We start from the raw sequence: 23,568 nt of genomic DNA, 5'->3' as shown, positions 1-23,568 counted from the left end.
CGAACACAGGAACCGACCTCGTCGTCCGTTCCCGGAGCCGCGCCGCCGTCCCCCTTACAGAGCCAGAAGCAAGAAGGTGGTCCGGAAAATCGGCGGCTGAAGACTTCTGTCTTCTCCAAGGTAGCGCACAGCACTGCAGCTGTGCGCCATTGCTCCTCATGCACACCACACACTGCGGTCACTGATGGGTGCAGGGCGCTGGGGGGGGGGGGCGCCCTGAGCAGCAATATTAACACCTTGGCTGGCGAACTGACACCATATATAGCCCCAGGGGCTATATAGGTGTTTATTAACCCCTGCCAGAACTTTTACAATAGCGGGAGAAAGCCCGCCAAAAAAGGGGCGGAGCCATCTCCCTCAGCACACTGGCGCCATTTTCCCTCACAGCCCCGCTGGAGGGATCGCTCCCTGGCTCTCCCCTGCAGTCCTGCACTACAGAAAAGGGTTAAAAAGAGAGGGGGGGCACAAATTAGGCGCAGTATAAATATATTATGCAGCTATAAGGGAAAAACACTCTGTATAGTGATATCCCTGTGATATATAGCGCTCTGGTGTGTGCTGGCATACTCTCCCTCTGTCTCCCCAAAGGGCTTTGTGGGGTCCTGTCCTCTGTCAGAGCATTCCCTGTGTGTGTGCTGTGTGTCGTTACTGCTGTGTCGACATGTATGATGAGGATAATGATGTGGAGGCGGAGCAAATGCCTGTAAATGGGATGTCACCCCCTTGCGGGGTCGACACCGGTGTGGATGGACTTATGGAAGGAATTACGTGACAGTGTCAACTCCTTACATAAAAGGTTTGACGACATAGGACAGCCGGCTGCTCAGCTTGTGCCTGTCCAAGCGTCTCAAATGTCATCAGGGGCTCTAAAACGCCCGCTACCTCAGATGGCAGACACAGATGTTGACACGGATACCGACTCCAGTGTCGACGACGATGAGACTAGTGTACCTTCCAATAGGGCCACCTGTTACATGATTGAGGCAATGAAAAATGTATTACACATTTCTGATAATACCCCAGGTACCACAAAAAAGGGTATTATGTTTGGTGACAGAAAACTACCAGTAGTTTTCCTGCATCTGAGAAATTGATATGAGGTGTGTGAGGAAGCGTGGACTTCCCCCGATAAGAAATTGATAATTTCTAAGCAGCGTACCCTTTTCCGCCAGAGGATAGGTCACGTTGGGAAATACCCCCTAGGGTAGAAAAAGCGGTTACACGCTTATTAAAAAAGGTGGCACTACCGTCTCCGGATACGGCCGCCCTGAAGTACCTGCTGATAGAAAGCAGAAAACTATCCTTAAAGCTATATACACACACACGGGCATTATATTGAGACCTGCTATTGCCTCGGCATGGATGTGCAGTGCGGCAGCTGCGTGGTCAGATTCCCTGTCGGATAATATTGAAACCATGGATAGGGACAATATTTTGCTGAAAATAGAGCATATAAAAGACGCTGTCTTATACATGTGTGATGCACAGAGGGATATTTGCAGACTGGCATCACTAATAAGCGATATGTAAAACCATTGCCGCCAGACGGGGGTTATGGACTCGGCAATGGTCGGGCGATGCCGATTCAAAACGGCACATGGCAGTTTGCCCTATAAGGGGGTGGAACTGTTTGGGGATGGTCTTTCAGACCTCGTTTCCACAGCTACGGCTGGGAAATCAAAACTTTTGCCACAAGCTACCCCACAGCAAAAGTAAGCACTGTATTATCAGGTACAGTCCCTTTGGCCCCAGAAAAGTAGAGGACTAGAGGCTCATCTTTTCTGCCAAGAGGAAAAGGTAGAGGGAAAAAGCTGCAGCACACAGCTAGTTCCCAAGAGCAGAAGTCCTCCCCTGCGTCCGGTAAGTCCACAGCATGACGCTGGGGCTGCTCAGGCGGACCCGGGTACGGTGGGGGCCCCTCTCAGAAATTCAGCGCACAGTGGGCTCTCTCACAGGTGGATCCCTGGGTTCTTCAAACAGTGTCTCAGGGGTACAGGCTGAAATTCGAGATGTCTCCCCCCCGCCGTTTCCTAAAATCTGCCTTACCGGCAACTCCCTCTGCCAGGGAGGCAGTGTTGGTGGCTATCCAAAAAACTGTATTCACAGCAAGTGATTATCAAGGTACCCCTCCTTCAACGGGAAAAGGGTTACTTTTCCACAATGTTTGTGGTACCGAAACCGGACGGTTCGGTGAGACCCATCTTAAATTTAAAATCCTTGAACACATATAACAAAAGATTCAAGTTCAAGATGGAATCGCTCAGGGCGATTATTGCGAACCTGGACGAGGGGGATTACAGGGTCTCTCTGGACATCAAGGATACTTACCTGCATGTCCCCATTTGCCCTCCTCACCAGGAGTACCTCAAGGTTGTGGTACAGGACTGTCACTATCAGTTCCAGACGCTGCCGTTTGGATTATCCACGGCACCGAGGGTCTTTACCAGGGTAATGACCGAAATGATGATACTCCTTCGCAAGAAGGGAGTTTAATTATCCCGTACTTGGACGATCTCCTGATAAAGGCGAGCTCCAAGGAACAGTTGGTAAGGGGGTAGCACTTTCTCGGGAAGTGCTGCAACAGCAGGGCTGGATTCTCAATTCCAAAGTCACAGCTGGTCCCGACGACACGTCTTCTGTTCCTGGGAATGATTCTGGAAACAGACCAGAAAAAAGTGTTTCTTCCAATGGAAAAAGCCGAGGAGTTGTCATCTCTAGTCAGAAACCTCCTAAGACCGGGACAGGTGTCGGTACATCAATGCACACGAGTCCTGGGAAAAATGGTAGCTTCGTACGAAGCAATTCCATTAGGAAAGTTCCACGCAAGGAATTTCCAGTGGGACCTGTTGGACAGATGGTCCGGGTCCCATCTCCAGATAACCCGGTCGGCAAGAACCAGGGTGTAGCTGCGGTGGTGGCTGCAGAGGGCTCATCTACAAGAGAGCCGCAGATTCGGAATACAGGACTGGGTCCTGGTGACCACGGATGCCAGCCTTCGGGGCTGGGGTGCAGTCACACAGGGAGTGAAATTCCAAGGACTGTGGTCCAAACAGGAGATTTCACTTCACATAAATTTTCTGGAGCTAAGAGCCATTTACAAGGCCCTAACCCAAACAAGGCCCTGCTTCAAAACCAGCCGTACTGATCCAATCAGACAACATCACGGTGCTCGCCCATGTAAACAGGCAGGGCGGCACAAGAAGCAGGAGGGCAATGGCAGAAGACACAAGGATTCCCCGTTGGGCGGAAAATCATGTGGTAGCACTGGCAGCAGTGTTCATTCCGGGAGTGGACGACTGGGAAGCAGCCTTCCGCAGCAGACTCCACCCGGGAGAATAGGGACTTCATCCAGAAGTCTTCCAAATGCTGGTAAACCGTTGGAAAAGACCACAGGTGGACATGATGGCGTCCCGCCTCAATAAAAAGATATTGCGCCAGGTCAAGAGAACCTCAGGCGATCGCTGTGGACGCTCTAGTGACACCACGGGTGTACCAGTCGGTTTATGTGTTCCCTCCTCTCCCTCTCATACCCAAGGTTCTGAGGATAATAAGAAAAAGAGGAGTAAGAACTATACTCATTGTTCCGGATTGGCCAAGAAGGGCTTGGTACCAGGAACTTCAAGACATGATCTCAGAGGACCCATGGCCTCTGCCACTCAGACAGGATCTGCGGCAGCAGGGGCCCTGTCTGTTAAAAGACTTACCGCGGCTGCGTTGACGGCATGGCGGTTGAACGCCGGATCCTGAGTGAAAAAGGCATTCCGGAGGAAGTCATTCTTATCCTGATCAAAGCCAGGAAGGATGTCAGCCTGAAGTTCAGACGTTGTAAGGGAGTGCTGCATATTCAGCCCCTTTTTGTGCCCCAGTGGCACCTTGGGATCCCAATGTGGTTTCGGAGTTCCTGGAATCACATTGTTTTGAGCCACTTAAAACCGTGGATTTGAAATATCTCACATGAAAAGTGGTCATGTGTTGGCTCTGGCTTCGGCCAGGCATGTGTCAGAATTGGCGGCTTTGTCATGAAAAAGCCCTTACCTGACTTTCCATATGGATAGGGCAGAGTTGAGGACTCGTCCTCACTTTCTCCCGAAGGTGGTATCAGTCTTTCACTTGAACCAACCTATTGTGGTGCCTGCGGCTACTAGGGACTTGGAGGATTCCAAGTTACTGGACGTAGTCAGGGCCCTGAAAATTTATATTTCCAGGACGGCTGGAGTCAGGAAAACTGACTCGCTGTTTATCCTGGATGCACCCAACAAGCTGGGTGCTCCTGCTTCTAAGCAGACTATAACGCGCTGGATTTGTAGCACTATTCAGCTTGCGCATTCTGCGGTGGACTACCGCAGCCTAAATCTGTAAAAGCCCATTCCACAAGGAAGGTGGGCTCATCTTGGGCGGCTGCCCGAGGGGTCTCGGCTTTACAACTTGGCCGAGCTGCTACTTGGTCAGGGGCAAACACGTTTGCAAAATTCTAAAAAATTGATACCCTGGCTGTGGAGGACCTTGAGTTCTCTCATTCGGTGCTGCAGAGTCATCCGCACTCCCCCGCCCGTTTGGGAGCTTTGGTATAATCCCCATGGTCCTTACGGAGTTCCCAGCATCCACTAGGACGTCGGAGAAAATAAGATTTTACTCACCGGTAAATCTATTTCTCGTAGTCCGTAGTGTATGCTGGGCGCCCATCCCAAGTGCGGATTGTCTGCAATACTTGTACAAAGTTGTTGTTACAAATATCGGGTTGTTATGGCAAGCCATCTGTCCAGAGGCTCCATTTGTTATCATACTGTTAACCGGGGTTCCTATCACGAGTTATATGGTGTGATTGGTGTGGCTGGTATGAGTCTTACCCGGGATTCAAAATCCTTCCTTATTGTGTCAGCTCTTCCGGGCAGTGTCCTAACTGAGGCTTGGAGGAGGGTCATAGGGGGAGGAGCCAGTGCACACCAGATAGTCCTAAATCTTTCTTTAGATGTGCCCAGTCTCCTGCGGAGCCGTCTATTCCCCATGGTGCTTACGGAGTTCCCAGCATCCACTACGGACTACGAGAAATAGATTTACCGGTGAGTAAAATCTTATTTTTTGTGTCCATGTTTTATGTACTCTAGACTGTGAGTTATTTCTGCTGCATTAGCTGTTTAATTGTTGTAAATAAAATAAATGGTGAATAACTTGGGTGCAAGTGGGATGCAGTGTATATGATGCATGCCAGGCACATGTGCTGCAGTTGTCAACTGGCTCACATCTTAAAATGGCTGCTGGATTGCATAATGTCACAATTGCAGCTCTTTTAATGAATACAAATTTCAGCTGTGATCTAAGGTGCAATGCGGCCATCTCTGCATCAGCCCCACTGAGTATAAATACAGTATCAGGCATCTCACCATAAATTTACTTTGTGTGGATACGGTTTGGTAAGGTTCCATCTCTGTCATTATATGTCTGGAAAGAAGCAATAAATAGTGCCATTTTGCTCAGGTCAGCACTTGAGGCTGTGTGCCTGTTTCAGAGGTGGAGGCAGTAGCATGCTACTGCATCTATATGATAATGCTATGGCTGATGTGCTAGCAATTGATATGTTCACCACACGCTGTGTGTTTCTGATGATGTGCGCACAAACAGGCACTATCGAGTGGACATTGACAACACCATCGGACATTAGAGCAACTCTATGGACCAACGGTACATGACTGCTGGAAGCAGTCACTGACACCGGTACGTTCGCCAAAGAAGGGTACCCTGTCCCTATCACGGGGTGCGGTATGGGTGACCAGCGCTTGGGACCCCCCGCCGGTCATCAGACCAATGACGGGATCCTGGGGTTTAGTATGGGGGTGGGGGAACGGCGAGCACAGTGACGCCCCTTTGTGAAATCGGTGGTGAGCTGTGCTCGCCACAGGATCTATTCCCACTCTATGGGTATCGTGGACACCCACGAGTGTGAATAGTCCCTGTTTGTCGGAATGCCGACTGTCTGGATTTTAAGTGGGTTGGATGCAGGCATCGATATTGTACATCCTGATCTGCGTACCCTGGTTAAAAACCATTAGGATGCATGTGCAGAAGCCTCTACCTCCTGAATCACCCCCTGTACAGCTAAGGGAAAATAAGCATGCTTTATTAACTGCCTTTTATTATTTCCATGCCATCAAAATGAAAAAAGGAGTTGCATTCAATAAGGACTCTCCATAGCAGAGACATTAGGCAGAGCTAACATGCTTTACTTCAAAATGCCCTATAAACAAATGTAAAAATCATATTTTATTTAAGGGTACATATTCTGATGCTTGCAAGTGCTGATGCTTGCTCATATCAAGTAATGCATACAAGGTGACAAATCAGGAAACAATCACGTGTTCTGCAGACTCTCCTGTACGGCTTTTACCATGTGATTACATGATTGTATCCAGAAAGATGAAGAACGACTCGTGTTTCATGATCCACAAGAAGGTACTCATGTTTAAACAAATTGTGGAAATTATGAAACGCAATACAGCACAATTCTGGTACACAATGCCACAGGTTTTGGAGAGCATGACCACATGTTAAAGTGCTGTTAAAAAATGTATATGCGTTTCCCTAAAAATGAAAATACCTTATAATATTTTAAGCATACTTTTTTTCTGCATTGTTAAAAACCAAAACAACACATTTTTAGCACTACATTCTTAGTACTTGGCGGACGGTGACTGTATTTCTAAAAGGTCCACTGGAATGCAACTTAAGTTTAGGATTGTCGAATTCAAATAGATTCTTTCCATTTATTAAGTGTGTTTGAAGCATTATTTCAGAACTCCGCTAATTTATATTGGGTCCTAGTCAATTGAGGGGGGGGGGGGGGGGGGGGGATATTACAGGTTTGATAACAATTACACCTGCACTGTTAGTGTGCCTTGAGGAACGAGGTTGGGAATGCTTTCTTTAGACACACAGGTTCTCAAACTCAGTCTTCAGGACCCCACACAGTTCATGTTTCCAGATCTCCTCCCAGAATCACAATTGAAATAATTAGTTCCACCTGTGGATCTTTTAAAATGTGCCAGTGAGTAATGAGTACACCTGTGCTCCTGCTGGGTGACCTGCAAAATGTGACCTGTGTGAAGTTTGATAACCACTGCTCTAGCAAATAGTACAATTGTTTGCTCACGGTAGACCCCAACTGTGGCTCATACAAATTCCAATGTAGAGTGGCAAAAATATATCCAAATGTGATATTGGATGCATTTTTCTGCTTTGCCTTCACATTTGTAATTGTAATGCGGTATAAGTTGCTTTTGTGTGTGTTGACCCTGGACAACTTTTTCATTTTTAGTGATATCCACCCTTCAGCACAGATGGTTAAATCAAAATAACTGAGGTACTAATTAAGTCACCTGTGCTTAAGCATGGATATCACTAAAACCTGGACTGTTAAGCTAGGTACATACTATACAATTATCTGGCTGGTTGGAATGAAAGACTGGTAATGTTTGGAAGCAAATGACAATTGACCATGTGCTCCCAAACACTGGAAAACAGTTGTTCAGAAAAATTGGTAAAATCCGTTTTAGTTAACCAATTTATCTGAATGACCATTTTTGTTCATTTTCCAGTGCTTGGAATCAAATGGTTGATTGTTACCTACTCCCATATATTACCAGATTTTCATTTCATCCAACCAGATTGGACAGATAATTGTATAGCGTATACCTAGCTTAAGTGTGCCTTGAGGACCGAGGTTAAGAATGCCTGTGCTAGAGCAACAATAATCGCTATTAATACACTTCTGGAACATTGCGTTTGCTGTTCCTAACTACGTACACAGTCAGGTGGTGCAATTTACATTACAGAATGTCATGAAATGCGTTATTTATCTTCAATTATGAAATTGCATCCTTTTGTTTGATATTGTTTACAGCTTATGGACTCCTAGCATCTGGGATAGTAGTGGGGGGAAAACAAATCAAAAGCCAACTATTACATCATGCAGAGAGTATAATTATGTAAAAGAAAGGAAATTCCAGATTGCAGATTACTGTAGATCTTTGATGAGTTTAATTTTTTTCCTGCTGACCGTATCTTTATATTGTAAGTACTGCCATGAAAGCATGTCTTTTCCAATAACACTGCATGAGATTGCAAACGAACTTTGCCACCATCCAGCCATGTGATGCAATCTAGAAATCTCCACAAGCCAAGTATACAATCACATCCCACACTCAAGAAATGTGGGATGTTTTATAATAACGATACTGCCTCCATGATTGCAGATTGTTCTTACGGAGCTTTAGCTTCCCAGAGACAGCTGGTGGTTACAATTGGGATTACTAGGCGAGTGAGATCTGGGTAATATGGATGATAATGGGGCCCTTGCCTGTATCCGCATAAGGGTACATTGGTGTAATAATGATGTACCAGGTCTCAGGAAATTGGAATCACAAAAAACTTTGATACTGCCTAGTGTCTTATTTTAGGATTAATAAACTGACAAAATATAAAATACTGTTGTGGTGCATTTATCCCTGAGTACTTAAACATGAGCTAGCACATACATTTTTAAGGAAATTGGGTCTTACTCCAGCATATCATTGGTGATACTCTTATATACCAGGGGTAGAAACCTGTGATACTCCAGATGCTGTGGAACTACTCATCCCAGCATGCCTTGCCACTGTTTTGCCGTTATGACATGCTAAACATCGGCAGGACATGCTAGGATTGGAATATGTAGTTGTACAGCAGCTGGAATGCCACTGTGTAATATACACTATACTGCCCAATGGACTAGTGCAGTGGTTCTCAAACTCTGTCCTCAGGACCCCACACAGTGCATGTTTTGCAGGTAACCCAGCAGGTGCACAGGTGTATTAATTACTCACTGACACATTTTAAAAGGTCCACAGGTGGAGTTAATTATGTCACTTGTGATTCTGTGAGGAGACCTGCAAAACATGCACTGTGTGGGGTCCTGAGGACCGAGTTTGAGAACCTGTGGACTAGTGTATTGTACAAAGGTTATGCCCAATGTATTATTCATTACATTGTGTCTGCCCAACATACAAATAGTTTTTGCCCCACATATGACTGCACTAGTGTATACTCATACTTGCCTACCTAACCCTCTCCATGAGGGAGAAAATGCTCTGTTCCGGGACTTTCTGGTAATGTATGACTGTTATCACCTGTGGTGAGCTAGTTAATTGATAAGAAAGGTGTTTCACCACAGGTGATGGCAATCATACATTACCAGGAAAGTCCAGGAACAGAGCATTTTCTCCCTCATGGAGAGGGTCAGGTAGGCAAGTATGTGTATACTATCATAATATTAGCCAGTGTCCCCAAGAATAATTACATACCAACAATTGCCATCCCACCATATACACAGAAAAATATCCAATAACCTATGCCACAAGTATTTAAAATAGTACACAGCAACAAACACTCCAAAAATTATTAAACACCCACATGTGCCCCTGTATTTAACAGTCTGTGCCCTATCTCCAAGTTTTTACAAATATCAAGAACAGTTACACACTAGCCTGTGGCCTCAAAAACTCATTGCACACAGGCAAGTCCCTTAAGAAATTAAATATCCTCACATGCAGTCAAAATATTTAAACTAGTGGTGGATTCTATCCAGGTAGTAAAATCTGCCACCTGCAAGGATTGACTAGCAGTGGCTGTGACTTCCCATAGGAAGCACTCCCTGCTAATCACAGGCAGACCCAGGGGAGGTGTTTTCTCTCCCTGGGACTGCCAATCCGGACTGCAATAGCATAGAGCTCTTCCAGAAAGGGCTGCTAATACGTCAGCCCTTTCTGGCTTCGACGGGCTGCAGCTGATGCAGTCCATAGTAGCCAGGCTGTTTACTAGCAGTGCCAGGGATAAGCTCCGTCCATGGACTTAACCCACACTGCCCGTCAGCCATCAATCACCAGGAGGACAGGGAGCCAGCAGACAGACCCACTGGCCAGATAGGTAAGCAGCTGCCGCCGATTTAGACACAAATCATTTCAAAAATTATTTCCGACAAGCCTGGAAAAAGTCCTGCACATCATACTGCCAGCCTACACCACAAAAAAAAATGATATACTGTTAGATATTGGAATCTGGATATGTCAGATTCACATTGCTGTGCATTTCTGTTTTACACTTGCAGTTCCATGTTTCACCACTGTCTGTTGTTCAGTGCTATTGTGCAGCTTGCTGCAAAAGTCTGTTGCTTTTTGTTCGTTAGCAGTCAAGTAAAGTTGAAAGCATCATGCTAATCTCAGCTCCTGGTCTCCATGTCTGTTTGTGTCAATGAGCACTTACACATACACTACAAATGGCGACAAGTGGCTTCTAAACCCAGGTCACATCTGTTAGACCAGAAAGAAGTGGCATTGTTTGTAAAGGAATCACTGCGCAATCTGTTTTGCTGCAAGCACCGGTAAGGACGCACTGCCATGACTCTAAATATAGGCACCTTAGGTGACTTTGACATTGAAAAAGATAACTGGCGCCTCTATACTAAAAGGTTGGAACAGTATTTTCTGGCAAATAACATTGCTGTAGACCAGGCCTGGCCAACCTGTGGCTCTCCAGCTGTTGTAAAACTACAAGTCCCATCATGCTTTGCCACAGTTTTGCTATTAAGGAATACTAAAACTGGCAGGGCATGCTGGGATGTGTAGTTTCACAACATCTGGAGAGCCACAGGTTGGCCAGGTCTGCTGTAGACAAACAAGTACCAGTACTATTAAGTACAATGAGAGGAAAAGCCTATGGTCTGCTCCGCAATCTAACGTCCCCTGTGAAACCTAGTCTTATGCAGATATTAAGATTTTACAAGAACACCTGTCCCCTAAGCCTCTTTTGATAACAGAACGGTTCAGATTTCATAAACGTAACCAAGAAGAGGGGGAATCAGTGGCTGTATATGTGGCAGCATTAAAAAGACTGTCAGAGCACTGTCAGTTTGGAGATGGCCTGAATGATGCCCCGAGAGACCGTCTGGTGTGTGGGATTTTAAGTGAGTGTGCAAACACAAGCAGTACAAGTGGCATTATCTATGGAAACTGCAGCTAAGGATGTTATTGAACTCCAAATAGCTGGCAAATCTGCTTTACAAGTTCACAAAATGGTGACAACAACAACAAACACAACACCCTCTTATGCACATGGTCCCCAATTAGAAGTATGCTACCGCTGTCGCGCAGATACACATTCATCCAGGGACTGTAGGTTCAAGCATGAACTGTGTAGGAAATGTAACAAAAAGGGGCATATTAAACGTGTTTGCTGGTCGCAGGCATATCAGGCTGAGGCCACTGGCGGGAGAAAGAATGACAGTAGATTAGGAAATACATATATTTTGAAAGACCATGAGGTGGACTCAGACAGCGGCAATTATCTGGGCAGTTTGGAAGGGATTGCAGTGAAAGGGGGTGACAAGCAAGTAATTTGGTTCACTCCACAAATCAATGGCCACCCGATTAAAATGGAACTGGATCAGCAGTCTCTAATGTCACAGTAAGAGTATAAACGTCATTTTAAAAATGTTAAACTAAACAAAACTTTAGTGCTGCTTAAAACATATACTATGGAGAAAATTATTCCATGCGGGGTGTTACTACAGTATAATGGCCAGCAGGAAACTCTGGACTTATAAATTGTTCAAAAAGGCGGCCCAGCATTGTGGGGTCGGGAATGGCTATGAAAAATTCAATTGGACTAGTCAGTCATCAAAAGCCTGAGCATTACACACACCCTGCCTTTGTCCCTGAAAACAGTCCTTAACCAAGCTACAGCTGTTTTTCATCCAGGCATTGGAAATGTCCAACACACAAAAGGGAAGCTAGTGCTCAAAGATGGAGCTATTCCCAGGTTCCATAAAGCACGGCCAGTACCGTATGCTATCAGACAGAAGATGGAGCTGGAGTTAGACCGGCTGGAAAATGAGAAAATCATATTCAAGGTGGAATGGACCCCTTGGGCAACTCCAGTAGTTCCAATTGTAAAAAAAAAAAAATGGCACAGTACGGCTGTGTGGGGATTTCAAGGTCACCATAAATCCAGTATTGCAAACAGATTACTACCCGTTACCAAAAATTGAAGATATCGTTGCAAATCTAGCTGGAGGACGGAAGTTTAGCAAGATTGATCTAGCTGATGCATATCTACAAATGGAGATAGAGGATGATTTAATGGTGTTCCTCACCATAAACACACACAAAAGACTTTACAGGTACTATTGGTTGATATTTGGCATTGCATCTGCCCCTGCCCTTTGGCAACGAGCCATAGACCAAGTGTTACAAGGGGTTCCTGGTACCCAGTGCTATCTGGATGACATTATTGTGACAGGTTTGTCTGATACAGAACACCTCCAAAATCTTAAACTGGTGTTGCAGCGGCTTGAACAATATGGGCTCCGAGTCAAAAGAGACAAGTGTGAGTTCTCCATGGCATCTGTCACATACTGTGGGCACACGATTGATGCAAATGGTCTACACAAATGTCAAGAAAAAGTGGAAGCTGTGCTAAAGGCTCCCCCACCGAAAGACATGTCCCAGCTTCGCTCCTTCTTAGGGTTCATTAACTATTACCACAGATTCTTGCCTAACTTAGCTACAGTTCTGCATCCATTACATCAGTTGCTCCAGCAGGGTCAGAAATGGCTATGGTCTACAGAGCTGTCATGTCACATACTTTGCCAGATGGACAGGAGCGTCCAATAGCTTTTTCATCTCTAGCATTATCCAAGGCTGAACGTAACTATGCACAGATTGACAGAGAAGCCTTAGGCCTGGTTTGGGGAGTTAAACGATTCAATCAGTATTTATATGGCAAGAAATTCATACTCGTGACTGACCATCAACCGCTTTTGTCCATCTTTAACCCTCAGAAGGGTATTCCTGCAAGGATGCAGCACTGGGCCTGTTTCTTAGGTGGACATTGCTATACTATAGAATTCAAGTGGACTGCACAACATGCCAATACAAACGGGTTGTCCAGATTGCGTTTACAGACTGCCCCATTGCTACAGACAACCGAGGATTTGTGGAATGTTTTCACAATGACACAAGTGGAATGTCTTCCCATAGCTGCCAGTATGATCAGATGTGAGACTGCTCGGAACTCTATCCTGGCTCAAGTACTGACAGCCACTCAAAAAGGGTGGGTTGCACCTGGGTGTCGGCAGCTGGCCCCTTACTTTCATCGGAGGCGTGAGTGGACAGTTGATACTTGCTGCCTCCTCTGGGGGTTGCGGATCATCATGCCTGTCAAGCTGCAGGCAAGAGTTTTAAAGGAGCTCCATGTGGGTCATTTGGGCGTGGTCAAAATGAAGGCAGTTACCAGAAGTTTTGTATGGTGGCCAGGCTTGCATCAACAGTTGGAGGCTCTGGCCAGAGAATGTTCCGGGTGCCAATCTGTTCAAAATATGCCTGCTCCAGCACCATTGCATTGATGGGAGTGGGTGGTCTTCTGTATGCCGGCGGTCGGGCTCCCGGCGCTCAGTATACCGGCGCCGGGAGCCCGACAGCCGGCATACCGACACTTATTTTCCCTCGTGGGGGTCCACGACTCCCATAGAGGGAGAATAAAATAGTGTGGCGCGCGTAGCGAGCCCGCAAGGGGCTCATTTGCGCTCGCCACGCTGTCGGTAAGCCGGCGGTCAGGCTCCCGGCGCCGGTATGCTGGTCGCCGGGAGCCCGACCGCTGGCCAGCCGTAGTGAACCCATGGGAGTGGCCATCCACTCCATGGCAGCGGATACATGTGGACTTTGCAGGACCATTTCTAGGGTCCATGTTCCTGATGGTGGTGGATGCCTGTTCCAAATGGCCTGAAGTTTTTAGTTACTTCTACAGCTGCACGCATGGTGGAAGTATTGAGGAATCTTTTTGCTAGAACAGGGGTACCAGAGCAGTTGGTCAGTGACAACGGCCTTCAGTTTAATGCTGAAGAGTTCCAGACTTTCCTGTAGAAAAACGGAATTCGTCATATTACCTCCACCCCATATCACTCGGCTACAAATGGACTGGCTGAATGCTTCATACAAACTTTAAAACAAGCTTGCCGCACCATGCGCACAGACATGGGCACATTACAACACAAGCTCTCCATTTTCTTGTTTGCCTACAGGAATTCGGTTCATGCCACAATGAATCAAACCCCAGCTATGGCAGGAACCTCAGATCTCGACTGGATTTGATCAAGCCGGATATTCATGGACTGATTAGTGATCGGAAACTAAAGCAGTCTCTAAGTTCAGGTGGTACCAAAATGCTATTTTTGTCTGTAGGCCAGACTGTGTGGGCCTGTAACTATCGTAGGGAACAGAAGTGAGTAATTGCAACAGTTAAACAATGTAAAGACCAACTGTCATATATAGTGGAAATTGAGCCTGTGGTACTGTGGCACAGACACCTGGATCAACTACGTGACCATAATGGATCAACTACGTGACCATACTGGATCACCTACGCTTGATGGAGAAAAACCTTCTACAGAAGCTCTGGTGTCAATACTCGCACCAGTAGACACAGCGGATTGTTCAGATGACCTGTCCGGAGTTGTTCCAGCCCAATGATAATGTTGAAGTGAACACTGACACAGTAAAGTCCACAGACATCTCAAGTGCTCCTGCTCCAAGTTCACAGGTCATTCATGAGGATCTCCGCTATCCTTCTCGTTTAAGACATGTGCCATAAAGACTGGACTTGTAAGATGGGTTAAGAGTAGAGATGAGCAGGTTCGGTTTTACTCGGATTTACCCAAATCTCCTTATTGGCTATCGGACGTCATGTGTTTTGGTTAGAGATGTGCACCGGACATTTTTCGGGTTTTATGTTTTGCTTTGGGATTCGGTTCTGCTGCAGTGTTTTGGATTCGGACGCGTTTTGGCAAAACCTCCCTTAAAATTTTTTGTTGGATTCAGGTGTGTTTTGGATTCGGGTGGGTTTTTTTTCAAAAACAGCTTAAATCATATAATTTGGGGGTAATTTTGATCCCATAGTATTATTAACCTCAATAACCATAATTTCCACTCATTTCCAGTCTATTCTGAACACCTCACAATATTATTTTTAGTCCTAAAATTTGCACCGAGGTCGCTGGATGACTAAGCTAAGCGACCCAAGTGGCCGGCACAAACACCTGGCCCATCTAGGAGTGGCACTGCAGTCTGAGACAGGATAGCACTTAAAAAAATAATCCCCAAACATCACATGATGCAAAGATAAAAAAATTAAAAAAAAGAGGAGGTGCAAGATGGAATTGTCCTTGGGCCCTCCCCTCCCATATGTTGTATAAACAGGACACTGTTAAACACTTTAACAAACCCATCATTTCAGCGACAGGGTCTGCCACACGACTGTGGCTGAAATGACTGGTTGGTTTGGGCCCCCACCAAAAAAAGAATCAATAAATCAATCTCTCCTTGCACAAACTGGCTCTACAGAGGCAAGATGTCCACCTCCTCATCATTATCCGATTCCTCACCCCTTTCACTGTGTACATCCCCCTCACAGAGTATTAATTCATCCCCACTGGAATCCACCATCACAGGTCCCTGTGTACTTTCTGGAGGCAATTGCTGGTAAATGTCTCCACGGAGGAATTGATTTATAATTCATTTTGATGAAAATCATCTTCTCCACATTTTCTGGAAGTAACCTCCTACGCCGATCGCTGACACGGCTGCACTAAACACTCTTTCGGAGTACACACTGGAGGGGGGGCAACTTAGGTAAAATAAAGCCAGTTTGTGCAAGGGACGCCAAATTGCCTCTTTTTCCTGCCAGTATACATACGGACTGTCTGACGTGCCTACTTGGATGCGGTCACTCGTATAATCCTCCACCACTCTTTCAGTGGTGACAGAATCATATGCAGTGACAGTAGACGACATGTCAGTAATCGTTGGCAGGTCCTTCAGTCCGGATCAGATGTCCGCTATCGCTCCTGACTGCCCTGCATCACCGCCAGCGGGTGGTTTTTGAAATTTTATCCTTTTCCTGCCAGCTCCAGTGGTGGGAGAAAATGAAGGAGGAGCTGTAGGCGGGTCACATTCCGCTTGACTAGACAGTTGTCTCACCAGCAGGTCTTTGAACATCTGCAGACTTGTGTCTGCCGGAAAGAGAGATACAACGTAGGCTTTAAACCTAGGATCGAGCACGGTGGCCAAAATCTAGTGCTCTGATTTCAACAGATTGCCCACCCGTGAATCCTGGTTAAGCGAATGAAGGGCTCCATCCACAAGTCCTGCATGCCTAGCGGAATCGCTCTGTTTTAGCTCCTCCTTCAATCTCTTCAACTGCTTCTGTAAAAGCCTGATGAGGGCAATGACCTGACTCAGGCTGGCAGTGTCTGAACTGACTTCACGTATGGCAAGTTCAAAGGGTTGTAGAACCTTGCACAATGTTGAAATCATTCTCCACTGTGCTTGAGTCAGGTGCATTTACCGTCCTTTGCCTATATCGTAGGCAGATGTATAGGCTTGAATGGCCTTTTGCTGCTCCTCCATCCTCTGAAGCATATAGAGGGTTGAATTCCACCTCGTTACCACCTCTTGCTTCAGCTGATGGCAGGGCATGTTCAGGAGTGTTTGCTGGTGCTCCAGTCTTTGGCATGCGGTGGCTGAATGCCGAAAGTGGCCAGCAATTCTTCGGGCCACTGACAGCATCTCTTGCACGCCCATGTCGTTTTAAAAAAAATTCTGCACCACCAAATTCATTGTATGTGCAAAACATGGGATGTGCTGGAATTTGCCCACATGTAATGCACGCACAATATTGGTGGCGTTGTCCGATGTCACAAATCCCGAGGAGAGTCTAATTGGGGTAAGCCAATCTGCGATGATGTTCCTCAGTTTCCGTAAGAGGTTGTCAGCTGTGTGCCTCTTATGGAAAGTGGCGATACAAAGTGTAAGCCTGCCTAGGAACGAGTTGGCGTTTGCGAGATGCTGCTACTGGTGCCGCCGCTGCGGTTGTTGCTGCGGGAGGCAATAAATCTACCCAGTGGGCTGTCACAGTCCTATAGTCCTTAGTCTGCCCTGCACCACTTGTCCACATGTCCATTGTTAAGTGGACATTGGGTACAACTGCATTTTTTAGGACACTGGTGACTCTTTTTCTGACGTCTGTGTACATTCTCGGTATCGCCTGCCTAAAGAAGTGGAACCTAGATGGTATTTGGTACCGGGGACACACTACAGCAAGCAATTCTCTAAGTCCCTGTGAACTAACGGCGGATACCGGACGAACGTCTAACACCAACATAGTTGTCAAGGCCTGAGTTATCCGCTTTGCAACAGGATGACTGCTGTGATATTTCATCTTCCTCGCAAAGGACTGTTGAAAAGTAAATTGCTTACTGGAGTAGTACAAGTGGTCTTCCGACTTCCCCTCTGGGATGACGATAGACTCCCAGCAGCAACAACAGCAGCACCAGCAGCAGTAGGCGTTACACTCAGGGATCCATCGGAGGAATCCCAGTTAGGAGAGGACTCGTCAGACTTGCCAGTGACATGGCCTGCAGGACTATTGGCATTCCTGTCTAAGGAGGAAATTGACACTGAGGGAGTTGGTGGTGTGGTTTGCAGGAGCTTGGGTACAAGAGGAAGAAGGGATGTAGTTGTCACTGTCAGTGGACTGCTTCCGCTGTCACCCAAAGTTTTTTAACTTATCAATGACTTCTGATGAATGCGCTCCAGGTGACGTACAAGGGAGGATGTTCCTAGGTGGTTAACGCCCTTACCCCTACTTATTACAGCTTGACAAAGGCAACACACGGCTTGACACCAGTTGTCCGCATTTCTGTTGAAAAAAATCCACACCGAAGAGGTGATTTTTTTTGTATTTTGACCGGGCATGTCAAGGGCCTTATTCATCCCACGGACAACAGGTGTCTCCCTGGGTGCCTGACTTAAACAAACCACCTCTCCATCAGAATCCTCATGGTCAATTTCCTCCTAAGCGCCAGCAATACCCATATCCTCATCCTGGTGTACTTCAACAGTGACATCTTCAATTTGAATATCAGGAACTGGACTGTGGGTGCTCCTTCCAGCACTTGCAGGGGGCGTGCAAATGGTGGAAGGAGCCACCTCTTCCCATCTAGTGTTGGGAAGGTCAGGCATCGCAACCGACACAATTGGACTCTCCTTTTGGATTTGTGATTTAGAAGAACGCAGTTCTTTGCTGTGCTTTTGCCAGCTTAACTCTTTTCATTTTTCTAGTGGGAGGATGAGTGCTTCCATCCTCATGTGAGGCTGACCCACTAGTCATGAGGAACATAGGAGAGGGCCATAGCCGTTCCTTGCCACTCCGTGTCGTAAATGGCATATTGGCAAGTCTACGGTTCTCCTCAGACGCTTCTAATTTAGAACTTTTGTTTTTTGGATTTTACATGCTCTCTACTATGACATTGGGCATCGGCCTTGGCAGACGACGTTGATGGCATTTCATCGTCTCTGCCATGACTAGTGGCAGCAGCTTCAGCACTAGGTGGAAGTGGATCTTGATCTTTCCCTATTTTACCCTCCACATTTTTGTTCTTCATTTTTTAATGTGTGGAATTATATGCCAGTAATATATCTGGAATTAGACGGCAGTAATGTCTGGAATTAGATACCAGTAGATAGATACCAGATACCACTGTGACTGGAATGATGATGACCTATGCACAGTGACAGGACACTACTACAGCAGCAAGATGCAGCACAAGACACTGGACTTTTAGTCACCACAATGCAGCACTGATAATAATGAGCACAGATACTGAGCACTATTCAGGATAATAGAACTGACACTAGGCAGCAAAATACAGCAATGGACTACTGTACTGTACTACTATATACTGGTCAGTGGTCATTACAATGCAGCACTGATAATAATGAGCACAGATACTGAGCACTATTCAGGATAATAGAACTGAGTGACACTGGGCAGCGAGAACAGCACTGGACTACTGTACTGTAATACCATATACTGGTCTCCACAATGCAGCACTGATACTGAGCACAGATATTGAGCTGAGATTTGCTGATATTGGGCTATTCGGGCAGAGAACGTAGCCACATCCTCTCTCTATCTCGACAATGCACGAGTGAAAATGTCAGCGACGCGTGACTCTTTATATGGAATCCGAATCTCGCGAGAATACGACAGCGGGATGATGACGTTTTCCCCTTGTTCGGGTTTTGCATGTAAGGCGGGAAGAACAGAGGCTGCCTCGGACCCGTGTAAACCACGTGAAATTCAGGGGTGTTCGGATCTCGACCAACCGAACCCGCTCATCTCTAGTTTTGGTTAGCCAATAAGAAAATTCCAGAAAATAAGAAATGGCGATAATTCTGGTGTAAAGAATGGAGTAAACCCAAACCCGCTCATCTCTAGTTAAGAGGCACTTATCCAAATGGGGAGGCAACTGTTAGATATTGGAATCTGGCTATGTCAGATTCACATTGTTGTTAATTTCTATTTTACACTTGCAGTTCCATGTTTCACCACTGTCTGTTGTTCAGTGCTATTGTGCAGCTTGCTGCAAAAGTCTGTTGCTTTATGTTCGTTTGGAGTCCAGTAAAGTTGAAAGCATCAAGTTTATCTCAGCTCCTGGTCTCCATGTCGGTTTGTATTAATGAGCACTTACACAGACACTACATATACCAGCCTAAGGGGGATATGTATCAAGCCTTTGAGAAAGATAAAGTACCAGCCAATCTGCTTCTAACTGACATTTTACTAGCTGTTTTTGAAAAATGACAGGAGTTGAGTGGTAGGTACTTTATCTCTCTTCAAGGTTTGATAAGTCTCCCCCTACAGATGTGTTCTCATACATCTTGCCTCAATATGCCACGTGGTAGGAGATGCCTGGCGTGAGTGAGCTGACAGGTCCTGTGCCATTTCGGTAGTACTGTGTGTCTTTTTTTGCTGAAAATGCATCTTATTCGCATCACTATGCAAACAGGATGCACAAACAGACTCTGTTGATTAAAATTATACATGGCGTGCCTATATTCTGTGTGCAACTGTGGAATTATCTGTATACTTTGCTTTACTTACAAACCAGAATAAGGCCAATAGATGATCGTATGCTCCACTGGGGCAGGAACTGATAAAAATGTCTAAATGTTCTCTGTGAAGCATTGCGGAATATGTGTGCACTATACAAATAACTTAATAAATAAACTACCAAACTACTAGAAATATAACATACACAGATGGAGCACTTAACTTTTAGACAAATAGCACACTCAAGCACCCTCTGATTGGCATATTGTTAGCACTGCTTGTACTTACCCATGCCATTCTCCCCTTGTTAAACAATGCAGTGTTTGTGGTTAATAATACAGACGGAAGGCATATGGTGCAATCAGGAGCATACACTAAGGGCTTGCGAGTTGCCTGATCGCACCATACGCCCCAAATAAATATGCTCCACATGTACTTGCTGATTATGATAAAGGCTTCACGTGTATGTTTAATGTGAACAGCAACTTGATTTGTTTCAAAGCGATAAAATAGTTTTAGAATTATGATAGCAAAATCCCCTTTTCCCCCACTTTTCCAGAAAATAATTTGCAAATAACACTATAACAACATAAAAGGTCACAAAACTGGTCTAAATCCAGCTTGTTCTTTCTGTTTGGACCCTAGTACAGTACCATTTGACAGGATGTGTGCGAACAGCATAATATGTCCTGACCTTGCTGGGAATATGTAAAGCATGTATTGGCTGTTTCATCTGGCAGCAATTAACAATTTCATCCCTGTTTTTGATCCCTATACAAGGCAGATATCCCGATATGGGATTAAAGATATGACTCCAGTTCTGGAGGGCCTGGCAGCTGAACGAAACACTTTCCCTTGTACAATAGCTAAACATCCTAATTTATCTATTCTTCGGTTTCTCAAGGAAATTGAGGAAGACATGCACACAAAGCAGGCAGGGAGGAGAATTGCTCATCCTTAGAAAGTGATAGAAATTACTCATCTCATTACACGAATTACCTCTGCTAATTTGACAGTGTGCTGGTTATCTTCTTCGCAGTACGGGATGTCAGCCCTTAGGACAAGTAGGGCCATATGTAACCCCTCAGGAAAGTGCTGAGAGAGGGCTTTTCTCACTCTCTTTTTCACCTCATCCTGGCTCAGGCTGCTGTGAGGAATCCCAGGTGTGTCCAGCACCTGCAGTTTTAGGCCCAGCTCTCTTCCCATCCGCCGAGCAAAATTGGGTATTCGCATCCTGCACAGTTGGCAGTCTTTAGTTACAGACTGTGGGAAAAACTTGCTTTCAAACTCAAAACTTCCCAGCAGACTGTTTCCAAGGGAACTCTTACCACATTGTGTCTTTCCCAGGAGAAGGAGATTAATGGTGATCTCTTTATTATAATCCATGTATTCTCTGTCAGAAATAGTAATAATTGGACAATCATTAATATGAGTTATCCTCGGATGTGCTGCAGGTTACATCTAAGGAATACCTGTAAATGATCAGGTTGCATGCCAGATATATAGAGAGCTGTGTGACATCACAAAAGGATATGTCCTGCTGAGGACATGTGGATATTATTTTATTTACTTCAAAAGTATAAAAAGAAATACGCCTTTGTATTTTATTTTACTGTTGTGCAATATATTACAGCTTGACTCATGTTGTTATCAAAGCATATACAGCATACTTGCCTACCTGACCCTCTCCATGAGGGAGAAAATGCTCTGTTCCTGGACTTTCCTGGTAATGTATGATTGCCATCACCTGTGGTGAGCTAGGTAATTGATAAGAAAGGTGTTTCACCACAGGTGATGGCAATCATACATTACCAGGAAAGTCCAGGAACAGAGCATTTTCTCCCTCATGGAGAGGGTCAGGTAGGCAAGTATGATATACAGTTACTATGTTGACCAAGTTGGGCCTGATACTGTGGGAGTACTAGACCACCTGTGTGAATTTGCTCTGCTAATGCCCAGATTGGTGGACAAAACATATGTACCCAGTAAGATTCTCATGTTTTTAGGAAACAGGATCTCAAACTTGGTCCTCAGGACCCCAAACAGTTCATGTTTTCCAGGTATCTTCAGAGAATCACAAGTAAAATCATTAGCTTCACCTGTGGATCTTTTAAAATGTCTCAGTGAGTAATGAATACACCTGTGCACCTGTTTGAGGTCCTGAGGCCAGAGTTTGAGAACCTGTGTGCTAGGACTTAATCCTACTTGTACCTGGATGGGAGAAATGGCTCGAGATGAGAACTTTTTCATGTAGGCTGAATGCAGTACATGTGTGTTTGGGCAATTATGCGCACTTGCATACCAGGGACAAAAATGCAGGGACACATGAGAAAGCTGTACTATTTGAGGGTGGGCAAGAGCAGGTGCAATGGTTGCTGGCACTAACTGCTTGTGACTGTCTAATTGCAAAGGTTCAGCTGATTCCTTTGTCAATGGGGCACATATTGTAAGTTTGTGTGTGTGTTTTAGAAAAACTTTTGCTAGATTGTATATTATTTAAGGTTGTATAAAATGTCACATATTTGTTGAAATTGAGAACTTGTTTACATTGACATTATTTGCAATATCGGCAGCAGGTGCGTTACTTTGCTAATTAAACAAAAAATGACTTTTCATTCAGCGCTCCACTCAGTGCAGACTGTTTCACCTATAGGTGACCAGGAAAACCCAAATACATTGAGTTTAATACGGTTATACAATTCTTGTATTCCAGTATTCATCATCTGTTTTTCCACACAAATATTTTGTTAAAATCATAAAACTAATAGAAGAAAGTGGTAGATCATCCTGGCCAAGATGGTTCCCTCATGCCTTTACTTGTACTGACTACTGACATGATATTAGTTTCGCTATCAGGATGAGTATAACAGATTGAAGCCATTGAAAATGCATTTTTTTAATTAACATTTTTTTTTTGTTTTAAGAATTTTTAAACTCCTAAATTAGGTGAATCAGCAGTGATGTTTTATCGATGATTGGCTGAGCAGTGTAAAGCTGGAAACACATCTAAAAGATAATCTTTATAACCAGCCAACTAACTAGTTGACTGGTTGAAATGAAAATCCAGTAATGTATGGGAGCAAATGACAATCAGTCATTTGCTCCCTAATGCTGAAAATGGTCATTTAGACAAATTGGCTGATATTTTTCCCCCAAAACCACCAGCCGCTGAGTGGGGGGTGCCACCAGGTTGCCCAACCAGCAGTAATCGGCAGCACGGCAGGCACTAGGGGAACAAGAAAGCACAGGTCCCTCTGAGATAGGCAGCTCCTGGAAGATTATCTTTATGCCAAGTGGGCATTTCTGACTGGTTGCAACCGATGCGACCATGTCAGGAAATGCCGAGCCTGGTGTGGTCACATCTAATCGGACCAAGCCAGGCAAGTGTTTAACCAACTTGCCTGAACAACCATTTTTATTAATTTTCCAGTAATTGGGAGCAAGCCGCAGACTGTAATTTGCTTTCATACATTACTATATCTTCATTCCAAGTAGCCAACTATTTGGCTAGTTGGAAAGATAATGTTTAGATGTGTGGCCAGTTATAGAGATTGCTTTTGATTGGCTTTTCATCTATTACCTAGCCAGGATCAC

The 23,568-nt window shown here is 45.3% G+C and overlaps 1 protein-coding gene across 1 annotated transcript in view; it reads right to left on the bottom strand.

Moving 5' to 3' along the window:
- Positions 1 to 23,568, bottom strand: part of GIMD1 (GIMAP family P-loop NTPase domain containing 1) — a 34,379-nt gene that overhangs the window by 7,805 nt on the left and 3,006 nt on the right. The window contains exon 2 of the mRNA XM_063919217.1: positions 20,974 to 21,367. Within this exon, the coding sequence (XP_063775287.1) occupies positions 20,974 to 21,360 (387 nt within the window). The 5' untranslated portion in view covers positions 21,361 to 21,367. The remainder of the gene's footprint in view (positions 1 to 20,973; positions 21,368 to 23,568) is intronic.

The sequence above is a fragment of the Pseudophryne corroboree genome, chromosome 1, assembly GCF_028390025.1.
Source record: "Pseudophryne corroboree isolate aPseCor3 chromosome 1, aPseCor3.hap2, whole genome shotgun sequence".
In the NCBI taxonomy this organism is placed as follows: domain Eukaryota; kingdom Metazoa; phylum Chordata; class Amphibia; order Anura; family Myobatrachidae; genus Pseudophryne; species Pseudophryne corroboree.
Note: the sequence above shows the minus strand (reverse complement) of the source record. Positions and strands in the feature narration are given on the sequence as shown.